Source organism: Musa acuminata, chromosome BXJ2-4, assembly GCF_036884655.1.
Source record: "Musa acuminata AAA Group cultivar baxijiao chromosome BXJ2-4, Cavendish_Baxijiao_AAA, whole genome shotgun sequence".
Classification (NCBI taxonomy): Eukaryota; Viridiplantae; Streptophyta; class Magnoliopsida; order Zingiberales; family Musaceae; genus Musa; species Musa acuminata.
The window spans coordinates 6,660,046-6,672,100 of NC_088341.1; the positions used below are offsets into that span (position 1 = coordinate 6,660,046).

General features: G+C 48.7%; 2 protein-coding genes across 2 annotated transcripts; both read left to right on the plus strand.

Annotated features, from left to right (window-relative positions):
• The first annotated feature begins 243 nt into the window (after positions 1-243).
• LOC135609737 (gibberellin 3-beta-dioxygenase 1-like) lies at positions 244-1,739 on the plus strand. The gene is made up of 2 exons (XM_065103308.1): positions 244-850; positions 1,080-1,739. The coding sequence occupies exons 1-2, from the start codon at positions 381-383 to the stop codon at positions 1,702-1,704; spliced, it is 1,095 nt and encodes a 364-aa protein (XP_064959380.1). The 5' UTR covers positions 244-380; the 3' UTR covers positions 1,705-1,739.
• Positions 1,740-7,402: 5,663 nt separating this feature from the next.
• On the plus strand, positions 7,403-10,999 carry LOC135609736 (probable inactive receptor kinase At2g26730). Its single transcript, XM_065103306.1, has 2 exons — positions 7,403-8,966; positions 10,079-10,999. Exons 1-2 carry the CDS (start codon positions 7,625-7,627, stop codon positions 10,711-10,713), a joined length of 1,977 nt encoding a protein of 658 aa, XP_064959378.1. The 5' UTR covers positions 7,403-7,624; the 3' UTR covers positions 10,714-10,999.
• Positions 11,000-12,055: the final 1,056 nt, after the last annotated feature.

Genomic DNA, 12,055 nt, shown 5'->3' on the forward strand with positions numbered 1-12,055 from the left:
AAAAACAAAAAAAAAAAGAAAAAGGAGGAAGCGTCGTGTTTGTTAATTTGCACGGAAGATGATAGGGATGAGAATAGTGTGTTATTTGCTTGCGGACGCCAACTCGTTATCCAATTCGCTTTGAACAGAGCCAGGCTTCGTGTGCGTGTTGAAGGTCGGCGCCCGACGAAGGACAAATTATAACTGAAAGGGTTCTATCGAGGACCCCAAGAAGGAGCCATGGCTGCTCCCATCCCACATGAATGGTGGTATTACTAACTGTTCCTTTGTGTGTCGTAAGCTCTCTCCCCCCACCCCCTCTTTTCTTTTCCTCCTCCACCTTTCTCGTGCGTGCTGTGGCTGGTGCCTTTTTCTTGTGAACTAAAAGCCATGCTTGCTTGATGAATCCCAATCCAACGACCACCTTCATGCCTTGTTCGCCGTCGGAGCCGCAGCAGCACTTGGAGTTGGAGTCCGTCCGAGAGGTGCCGGACTCCCACGCTTGGCCCGCCCTCGACGATCACCCGACGGTGTACGAGCCGGTCCCGGTCGTCGACCTCGCGGGTCCGGACGCCTCCGTCGCCCACCTGGCCCGGGTCTGCGAGTCGTGGGGAGCATTCCAGGTCACCGGCCATGGCATCCGCTCGGACCTGCTGGAGCGGCTCGAGTCCGAGACGCGCCGCCTCTTCGCGCTCCCCATGGACCAGAAGCTTAAGGCGGCCCGCCCGTCCAACGGCATCTCCGGCTACGGTCTCGCTCGCATCTCCTGCTTCTTCTCCAAGCTCATGTGGTCCGAGGGCTTCACCATCTCCGGCTCCCCTCTGGATCACGCCCTCAAGCTCTGGCCGGATGCCGATCCCTCCCGCTTCTGGTGCGTACGTACGAACTTGCATGAGGCTCATGTGTTGGCCACCTGATCTGGTCGGAATGATGCATGATGATACAACAATCTGGCCAGCTTGTTTTATCTCTCTTTCTGCCGCTACTCGACTAATTCGCAACTCATTCATCAATACATGTTGTAATTCAACGATGAGTGCGACTCCATACATGTAACCGTACTTACACACGTACGTATACATCTCTCCGTCCGAATGCAGTGATGTGATGCAAGAATATAGCGACGAGATGAAGCAGGTCGCGGGACGGGTGGTGCGGCTGATGCTCCTCTCGATGGGCCTCACGCCGGAGGAGATGAAGCGGGCCGAGGAGGGGACGAGGGTGGACCAGTTGTCCGCCGTATTGCAGTTGAACTCGTACCCGCCGTGTCCGGACCCGAACCGAGCGATGGGGCTCGCAGCGCACACCGACTCCAGCCTCGTCACCCTGCTCTTCCAGAGCGGCACCAGCGGCCTCCAGCTCCTCCGGCGCCAGGACCAGCACGGCCCGGCGCGCTGGGTGACGGTGCCGCCGCGGCCGGGTGCGCTCATCGTGCTCGCGGGAGACTTGCTCCAGATACTAACCAACGGGCGATACAAGAGCGTCGCCCACCGAGCCGTCGTGAACCGGAACCACCACCGCGTGTCCGTGGCCTACATCTGTGGGCCGCCACCGCACCACAAGCTGTCGCCCGTCGGGAAGCCGGCAAGTCCTGCGCCATGCCTGGCCTACAGGGCTGTGTCGTGGGCGGATTACTTGGGCCTCAAGGCCGAGCTCTTCGACAAGGCGCTGGCGTCCATCATGGTGGCGGAGGACTCGAGGGGAGACGAAGGGATTTGTTGTTAATCACAATTAACAGATCGATGAGGAATTGTATGTTGCGACGATGGAACATTGGCGCTCAGTAATTCTGCACGATTAGTACGCATACCGTCGCGTTCGATCTCTTATGACCTCGGCGATCGCTGCGGTGGGAGTCCTGGAATCACGCATCATGCTCTATCAAGCGTACGGTCCAATCGGTCATTCAATCATGCGTCGCAAACTTTCGGACCGATGGGATGGTTGCGGGTGTGGGAGACGGTGGTTCTTGTTTCCTTGTTGCCAAGTGCCTGCCATCTCACTGGAAAGGGGAGTCCGCCCATTTGCTGGTTTGGCCCCCACGAGGTAAACGTACGTGCTTGCTTGTTTCTCCCGACAGCTTCCTCCTCGTTACCTCTTTCCGGGGCCAGCTTCTCGGTGTTCCCGGATCACCGCCACCGCCACTGGTTTTCCATCACACACGGTTGGTGGATCGACGTTCGTACGTACGTGTTACATGCACTCCTCCCTTCATGCGTGCCTACATGGTTTGCCACGTAAACAAGTTGATAGATAATTGAGGTCCTATTTATATTTGTCTCAACTTGATGTCAAGAAATATTGAATTCGTTCGATTCGGGGGGTGTCTCGGACCAACCTTCTCCCAAGTTTACATTAGCTTTCTTTCATCGCAACTCCCAAATATCGACTCCATGCAATGTTGTTCAATGACTCAGACTTACCACCACATTTGGGCAACGTTGGAAATCGTCCTGCGAAATAACACCCCCACTTAATGCCGATGGTCACTAACACCGTGTGTAGAAGGGCATCAGGTACATTGGCTGGACGTCCTACGTTCTTCTTGACTCAAGCTTTTGAGATCTAACTCTAAGAGAAGTCTACTATCAATCCCTATATTGATCTTGCGACTGGGTAAGATCCAAACTAGGTTAGTTCGGTAACTCATGCAGACACGTCGGGCAATCAAAGGCGACATTGGCAGCGAACCATTGTGTCAGTAGATTTGAGTTGGGAGCTAATGTTACTACGTGCTCTACTGCTGTATAAACTGCGGTTTATATTGGGCTGAAGCAGCATCGGACCACGATCGAGTTGAAGCACTGTTTCAAGGCGTGCAAATAATCCCATCGCGTCTTCTGAGATATGTCATGATAGTTATCTCGTGGAACGATACCAAGGCGTACAAACACTCGAATTACTTGATAACTTGGGTATATGTGATAGAAATGAAATAGAAAGAAAATATTGTATTGAAGAAGCTTTATTGAAGAAGGTAAGAACAGATCACTGCTGCTGTTGTTACTGTTGCTGTGGCTGGAACGACGACGATTGTAGTAGAGGAGAAAGCTACAGTAATGGAAAAAGCTATAGCAATGCTGTAGCAGAGGAAGAATTTGCAGTAGAGAAGGAAGTGGCAGCGATGTTGCAGCGATGCTATAGTAGAGGAGAAAGCTGCAATAGAGGTGCAGCAGAGGAGGAAGCTGCAACAGAGGAGGAAGCTGCAACGATGCTACAATAGAGAAGAAGCTGCGGTAGAGGAGGAAAGGTGAGGCAGTGCTAGTGAGCACAGCACTAAAGATGCCACAGTGAAAGGGAACGGACATTGGCGTAGAGTGGCAGTGGAGAAGACAGTTGTCGTTAGCCGAGGAGGAAAGATTTGTCGCAACGATGACCTAATAATGGAAAAGCAATAGTAGAAAGCCTTTTCTTTTATGGAGAAACAACATGAGTCGACAGCGAGAAGAGAGCTTGCTCTAGGCAAATGACTCTGATACAATAATAGAAGTGAAATAGAAAGAAAAGATTGTATTGAAGAAACTTTATTGAAGTAGCTTTAGCTTAAATACATTAATGTGTCCCTCTCCTATTTATATAGATTAGGAGAGAGGATTTTCCTTAACAGAATAGAAGATTTCCTCACATAGTTGAGGAAATCATATCTACTATTAATATATTGCTTAATTGTTCAACTTTTAGATTCTCACATTAATTATGAAATATATTTACCTAACTTGATCCTCATCACTGCCTGGTTCCATTAAGTGAGTACGATAAATTAAAAGAGGAATATATGATAGTTAAGTGATATGGTGCATGTCAGTGATGATTATCGACTAAGTTCAGAACTGAAGTGATTGAAAAAAAGGCTAAGAAATGTTCGGATATTTGCCCGATGGTCAACCTATATGAAGATCGAGATCATATAAGATTCTTAACATGGTCTCTCTGTTGCTCTAATTAACCTTCAAATAACAAATGGGAGTTTCGAGAAAACTCAATTATTGTGCTCGGTTATTTATATGGCTCAGTTATTGATCGTGGTCCAATTTTCTTTTGTTGATTGTGTCGTCATATGACGAGTCACGATTGAAATAAATATTTTCCCTCATTAATTAGGTTTGAAAGTGTGTATATTAGATTTGGCAATAAATTATATTAGCATTTCTATGGTCCATAATTTAGTTATCATTATTAAATCCTATTAGTATCTAATTTCATATAAGTTAACACGGGCTAGTTTAATTTAAAATATCTAGACTTCAAATTTCGACATGGTATCATACCCAAGGTTAGAATGACATGATAAATCTTTCTTTATATATTGGTTATGGTATTCAATCACACACAATTATATTTCAATACCGATGACAAATATCTCTACCTAGATCCTCATCCCCGTAAAAGCTATATACTTAGTTATCCTCTCCGAACTAACATTGCTTTCTCATTACCTTATTGACGCACTTCCAACGGATATATATATGTTATAGATAGATCTATACGATGCGATTGTCATTCGGTTGTCGGATTCTCCCCTGCTTTTGGTACTCTCCTGAGATGATTCGATAACAAATTCAATCATGAAGCAGTAGTTGGAGTATGCATTATACATCCACATGATGGTTTGCTGAACACATGATGGCCGGTGGCAGGCGGAGAGACAGAGAGAGAGAGAGAGAGAGAGAGAGGGAGAAAAAAAGGCGACCTTCGATTCCCTCATTCGATATCGACTTTTGATGGTTCAATCATTCGGCGACACGCATCGTCTTGCACAGCCGGGGAACGTTAGCTGGCGCTGCATTTGTAGCAGCTCTGTTCTCGCGGTTTCTCGCTCGCATAGTCATCATCGCTTCGCTTCCTTCGCCTTTCTAAAATACGTGAATGGCCACCGAGTTGGTGAGCACCAAAGTGTGTTCTTTTACTGAATAGCCTTCCCCTGTTTACTCGCAAGTCCTTTGTCACCTTGTAGGTGATTTTGAGACGCACACACCCACTTGTGTAGCAGGTAATCTCCTCTCCCATGGAGAAGATGTTTTGGACACTTTTCATCTGATGTCGATGATTGTATTAAAAGCTTGGGACAAACTGGAAAAGTTGGAAATAGATCCCTCGCTGGAGATCCATACACTGTAGCACTCCCAAGCATTTGCGAGGGAGGGATTGGATTGGTAAGGGTGGGCTCAGGCATGGAGCGTCTCAATCATCTTCTGCCTTTACTGATCTGTTGTGGGGCAGAGAAAGGCAAAGAGCACTACTACCGCTGCACATGGCGGAGGGGACAGCGGAATCCCTTCCCCTGCATCTTTCTTTCTTTTTCTGTTCGAGAGGGCTCACTCCAGAGGATAGCGTTTTGTGTTCCTTTTCCTTAATCCTCACTCCACATTATAGTTTTTCCCTTCACGCAGCAAATTTGGATTTCACGTTGAAAGATGCAATGCAAATTCCTCATAGCGTACACCACGTTAATAGTTGTAGTTGATGCAATCTCCCGAATCAATGATTACAAACCATGTATTTGTTAACTAAAATATAAATGAAAGGTCATGCCATCCCATACCGTAAAGATAACATTTTTAGGTATGTTGGTATAGTGACACTCCTCGAGGAAGAGGACGATGATTAGATAGTATCTTGAGTTGGGTGTCATCGAGCGATTCTTAACCAACGAAGGCACTTCATGATGCAGAAATGGAGAGAGAATATAAGCTTAGCCTCTAGAACATCGATTTACATGTAGAGGTATTTACACATCAGGTCGAATAAGCTTTGCTCGGTTTAAGGTTCCTTCATTTGATACTTGGGCGAAAGGGAGAACTTGAGGTACAGGTGTTCTAGGGGCTCTGGGGTCATAATCAAGTCTTGGTCGTAAATACCTCTCTTGATATGAAGGTCCCTAATGACCTTCGAATCAAGTAGAACTATTTTGCATGAGGAGGGGGATGGGTCTTTTTCTCCTCTCGTTAGATTAACCTTAAGCAAGACTTTGCCCCCCCCCTCAATCATCGTTGGCTAAGGGTCCAAGACTCGGATGAACTAGAAGAAGGCATTATCCTGACCTAGTGAGTAAAAGGAGAAAGGGTGTTTTGGAGGTCTGAGATGGGAGGTAGAGGACGAGAAGGCAAGAGATACAAACGAGGAGGAGGTTAATTAGAAAGTGAGTCCCACCACAAGTGGCATTGGTCGTCTTATGCCCCTCTCGATCATCACTTAAACTTTTAGAGTGTCGACTTGATTCACAAGGCACCTGCTCAAGTTTCCATTTAATGTAGCATCTAGAAATCTTCTCGTTTGATGCAACACTTGAAAATTTTTTCACTAATAAGGGTTTGACAATAAGGAGTTTAACTAGGACTCCTCTCAGGTTAAGCGTGAAAATATACTCAAGATCCTCCTCTCAGACCAAGCATGGAAATGCGTCGAAGATGCCCCTCTTGTGCGAAACTCAAAGGCAAAACCATAGGGTGGAAAACCTGAAGCCCAACACATCGAGATTGTTCAATAAATCTTGAATCCATCATGTACTAAGCTGGAGCTAAGACACACCTTAACATTCGAGAAAGGCCTTGAGGTGCACTTTCGATGGAGACAAATGATAAAAGAAAAACTCACCCCCAATTGTAGCTTGTTATGTGGCTACCAACCTAACACGAAGAGAGAGAGAGAGATCCAAATGACGTGGCTATCACCCAAGCCTATCAACAACAGTAATCCTACCCCTCAGGCCTAACTCTCTACCAAGGATCATCTATTTACTATAACAAATGATAATTACTGTCTATTTGTAAATATACTTTTCCTAACTCGGATGAATCATATCGAACGCTCTCACTAGAATCTAATCTTTTTATAGGTCAATTATCGGGCAAACATTAAAGAGATCAAATCAGAAACGTCATCAACCATCCCCTCATTAATTGTGTATCAGAATCAAGGTGTACAAAAATGTTCTTCAAAAATAGAATCTACCTCTCCCACGAAATGTGCCGGTGAATCATAGCTATAAAACTTTGTTCCCATAAAAGGAGTGCGAGGAGGAAGCCGGCAACCATCGTTAGTGGCGTACACCACGCTGATAGCTGTAGTTGATGTGGTCTCCCGAATCAGTGACTCCAAAACCCGTATCTGGTAACCAAAATACAAACGAAAGGTTGTGCCACCCCACACTGCAAAGACACGCAACATTTCCAGACGACCCTTCCTTGGTATGTCCGAACCAACAAGGTGGCTCGACCCTTTTAATTATTGGACCGGTGTCAATGCTGCTTAATCGAATGCAATCGATCGCTTAAATTACACCCCACGGCGGAGCAGAGAGGGGTAGCGTCGTCCACCGTGGCCGAAGCAGCCAAGAAAAAGTAATCCCGGTATCCCAAAAGTTAAATCCAATTCCCCCCCTCGCTATCCCACCCACAGAAAAAGAACTCACACCTCTCCTTCCCCCTACTCGTCCTCTCGTGATACCTCTCTCTCTCTCTCTCAGAGTACCCCATCCGATAGTACACTCCCTTTCATCTCAATCTCAATGGCGCTCGCGCTCCTTGCAACCACCTCCGGTCGCCGTAAAAGATCTCCAATTTTATCCGTCCGGTAGCCGTCGTTGCCCTCCTTCCTCCCTTCTTCTGTCGATCCGCCGCTTGCCTCCCCTCTTCTCTTACCCTCTATGGCGCTTCCTGTTCGACTGCTCGTTCTCGTCCTTCTCGTCGTTGTCATCGGGGAGACTGGGAAGCTCTCGACGCTGCGCCTGCTGCGGGCGGAGCCAACGCAGGACCGGACGGCGTTGCTGGCCTTCATCAACCGTATCCCGCACGAGCGGCGCCTTCGGTGGGACAACTCCTCCGCCTGCGACTGGGTTGGCGTCACCTGCGACGACAACCGCACCGCCGTGGTGATCCTCCGGCTCCCCGGCGTTGGCCTCGTTGGCCCCATCCCGTCCGGCACCCTCGGCAACCTCTCCGCCCTCCGCGTGCTCTCCCTTCGCTCCAACCGCCTCTCCGGCCCCATCCCCGCTGATTTCAGGGGCCTAGCACTCCTCCGTAGCCTCTACCTCCAGAACAACCTTCTGTCCGGCTCGATCCCCTCCGGGCTGACCCAGCTGACTCGTCTCGTCCGCCTCGACCTCTCCGGCAACAACCTCACCGGTGCGATCCCCTTCGCCATCAACAACCTAACCCACCTTACAGGCCTTTTCCTCCAGAACAACCGCCTCTCCGGCAATCTCCCCCCCATCAACATCGGCTCCCTCGTCGCCTTCAATGTTTCCTACAACCGGCTCAATGGATCCATCCCCAAGATCTTGGAGCACTTCTCCGCTTCATCCTTCGTCGGAAACCTAGATCTGTGCGGCGGACCCCTGCCGCCCTGCAACCCGTTCTTTCCCTCTCCAGCCCCATCGCCTGCGGCGAACCCGGTGAACGGATCGTCGAAGAAGAAGCTGTCGAAAGCGGCGAAAATTGCGATTGCGGTGGCGGCGGGAGTGGTGCTGCTGTTGATCCTGCTGCTGCTCCTAGTCTGCTTGGCTTACCGACGGAGGCGGCAGAGGGCCAGGGACAAGGCGGCGAAGGGGACGGCGGCGGCGACGGCGGCTAGGTCGGGTGATACGGGGATGACGTCATCGTCGAAGGACGACCTCAGCGGCGGCGTGAGCGGCAGCGGAACGGCGTCGGCGGTGGCAGCGGCGGAGCGGAACCGGCTGGTTTTCGTTGGGAAAGGTGGTGGGTACAGCTTCGATCTGGAGGATCTGCTGCGGGCGTCGGCGGAGGTGCTGGGCAAGGGGAGTGTGGGCACGTCGTACAAGGCAGTGCTGGAGGAGGGTACCACCGTGGTGGTGAAGCGGCTCAAAGACGTGGCGGTCTCAAAGCGGGAGTTCGAGGTGCACATAGAGTCGCTGGGCAAGGTGGAGCACGACAACCTGTTGCCGCTGCGCGCCTACTACTACTCAAAGGACGAGAAGCTCCTCGTCTTCGACTACCTCCCCGCCGGCAGCCTTTCCTCCCTCCTCCACGGTCAGTCTCCACTCCCCCCATTTTTTGGTTCTCTATTCAGCTGTTTTCTTATGCAAATTATAATTAGGGCACGTTTTTTGAGAGAATGATACCGAAGAATTCACATTAATTACAACAAAAACGCTGGTATATAGAAAACTCCGATTTATAATATATGAAATGAAGCCCTTCTCTTTTCCGGCACCGACCAATGTTATTATTCCCCTCCTGTCTCGAATAAAGAGAGTAATGGAGTGGTGGCAGCCTTTGTTTTGGTTGGTGTACTAACAAAGTAGTGGTAGTTGCCAATGAGGTTTCCTGGTCGCTCGGTTCCAATCTATGGTTTTCGGGATGGATAGGTAGAAAGCCGCTGGGGGTGGGCGGGGATGATGATGACGATACAGGCCGTTTGGCCGGGGAATGTTGATCCTATTCCTCCTTATCAGATGTGTAGAGGTTGAACCATCATGTGCTTACTCTGTGGATATAGAAAGTCGCGGCAATCGTGATGCCGCGATATGAGGTTATCGATCGGGATCGCTGACGTGGCGCTGTTCTGCACCTTGTTTCACCTCTCTGTTGATGGAATGGGATTTGCTTAAAAGAAAAAAAAGGGTCTAAGGAGCTCATTACAGGAAGAAGGGGGGTGTGTTTGGGAATCGGATGCTACATCCAGCCTGTTGCCAGTCCTGTCGACCAACGCGTGGTACGCTCTCGTTGGTCGCCACAGTGCACTGTCTCCACAAGAAAGGATGTCCGGTGTTTGGTCGCTCGGCGCTGACACAGGAAACCCAACCGAGTCGACAACCTCTTCCTCAACTGTTGCTTCAGTGTCGCAATCAATCAGTCGCTCCCATGGGCGGTGATTCTTGTTTTGTGTTTGGATTCGACCCAGCACTAACCAACAAAGTTCTCTCGTCCTCACACAAGAGTCAAGTCACCGTTCTAATTTAGCCTCTCACTTTAAGCAAGTATATTTTAAGAATTATTGGACAGAATCTTAGCTACTCTTGAACTGCATGTCCTTTTTAATTGGAATGCATGGAAAATATTAAGTGTCTCATTCTGTCGTATTCCCGGTGTACAAGAAGTTAATTATTGATTGAAACTGTCTACCTTGTTACTGATACCAGGGAGTCGGGGATCGGGTCGGACGCCGCTAGACTGGGACAGCCGGATGCGCATCGCCCTCGCTGCCGGCCGCGGCCTGTCCCACTTGCACACGGCGCCGCAAGTAGTCCACGGCAACGTCAAAGCTTCCAACGTGCTCCTCCGCACGGACCTCGACTCTGCCGCCCTCTCAGACTTCGGCCTGCACAGTCTCTTTGGCACCACGGCCCCACCCAACCGCGTGGCCGGCTACCGCGCCCCGGAGGTGCTCGAGACACGGCGGCCCACCTTCAAGTCGGACGTCTACAGCTTTGGCGTGCTCCTCTTGGAGCTGCTGACGGGGAAGGCGCCGAACCAGGCGTCGCTGGGCGAGGACGGCATCGACTTGCCGCGATGGGTGCAGTCGGTGGTTCGCGAGGAGTGGACGGCCGAGGTGTTCGACGTGGAGCTCATGCGCTATCCCAACATCGAGGAGGAGATGGTGCAGCTCCTCCAGGTCGCCATGGCCTGCGTCGCCATCGTGCCGGACACACGACCCGACCTCCCGGATGTCGTTCGCATGATGGAGGAGATCGTCAGCCGGACAGAGAGCAACGACGAGGGTAGGCGGGTTGTTGGTTCGGGTGGGCCCTCCCCGCCCCCAACCACCACGCCATAGAAGACTGTTGCTCGCGCCTCTTGGGACGACGGATCGATGGAACAGATCCACATAGACAAAAGCTATCGTGTATTCTTTTCTTCCTCTCTTTTTGTGTCGTTCCCCAAGTCCTCGTTTTCTTTTCTTCGTTTTTTCCTCTCTTCTTCCGCAGAATTAATTTGTTCTGGGGGCTGTTGGTGTGGATGTTGATGTTGATGGAGTGGATTCCCTGCCTCTCTTGGGAATCAATTGGATTGTCTAAACAACTGTAATGGCATTGTCAACTGTTCATCATTCAATTCTTTTACACTCGTCTGAGTCTCTTAATTTTGTTCCTATCGCATTGGTTTAATTGTCATAAGTGATGTTCATGTTTGACATAATTCTTATTCTATGTGCTTTTGTATTTGTTTTAGGATAATTTCTTTCTGGGATAATTCTCTAATCGTATTGATGGACCGAAATATGAATATTTCACTTCTATTGAGTCTATTTTCTATCTCAATTTTAATTTGATGTTGGAGGGATTTAATCTGATATTATTATGGACATCGGAGTTACCATCTCGACCACCTTAAGACTCTTACACACACACAGTTTGAAATAAAATCAAATTAAAGTAACAGAGATCTCATCGACAACAACCTTATACATAATTTATTACGAGAGCACATTAATTATGTGGTCCTGATGATGCAACATCTTGCCTGATCATATTTATTTGATATTGCAACACATTAATCATACTTAATTCGTCACGTGTCAGGCCAGTCAGCATGAGAGTGTGGTAGCCTCAGCCACATAGGCATTACAACAGTGATGGACCAAAATATGAATATTTCACCTATCTAATATAATATTTTCTCGGGCTTAACTCGTAATTGACTATTATCAAATTTATCATTGTTCATTTGTGAGTTCACTTACTATCTTAAGAATTGATCTGATCGGATACCTATTTGATTTTGATCTTTGTGTAAGTTAACACTACGGACGATGTCCGAGTTATTATCTCGATCACCTTAGGACTCTTACAAATAGTAATCTAAAATCCAATCAAATTAACATCAATCATGTGGTCCTGTCGATGCAGCCACATGTTGATTAGAATCCAAGTGGATCAGATTATTTACATTTGATCTATCTACCGCCTTCACATGCTGATTGGAATCTGTTCCGCTCATTCTTTGGCCCAGAAAACGCTACATAAGCACAAGCTTCGGCGGTAGATAGCAAATACATCGATGCTGCTTGTTTCTCGTGGCAATCGACGTTGAGAGGCAAAATTACATGCAGCTTTTCTAGGCGTATTTTATGTGCCTCTCGAAGCAGTACATGGAATCGTAATATTAGTCGTGAGGAA

Coding starts and splice junctions, on each gene's coding strand:
- LOC135609737 (XM_065103308.1), top strand. CDS start 381: ATGAATCCCAATCCAACGACCACCTTCATGCCTTGTTCGCCGTCGGAG. Junction 851..1,079: donor GCCGATCCCTCCCGCTTCTG/GTGCGTACGTAC, acceptor GTCCGAATGCAG/TGATGTGATGCAAGAATATA.
- LOC135609736 (XM_065103306.1), top strand. CDS start 7,625: ATGGCGCTTCCTGTTCGACTGCTCGTTCTCGTCCTTCTCGTCGTTGTC. Junction 8,967..10,078: donor CCTTTCCTCCCTCCTCCACG/GTCAGTCTCCAC, acceptor TACTGATACCAG/GGAGTCGGGGATCGGGTCGG.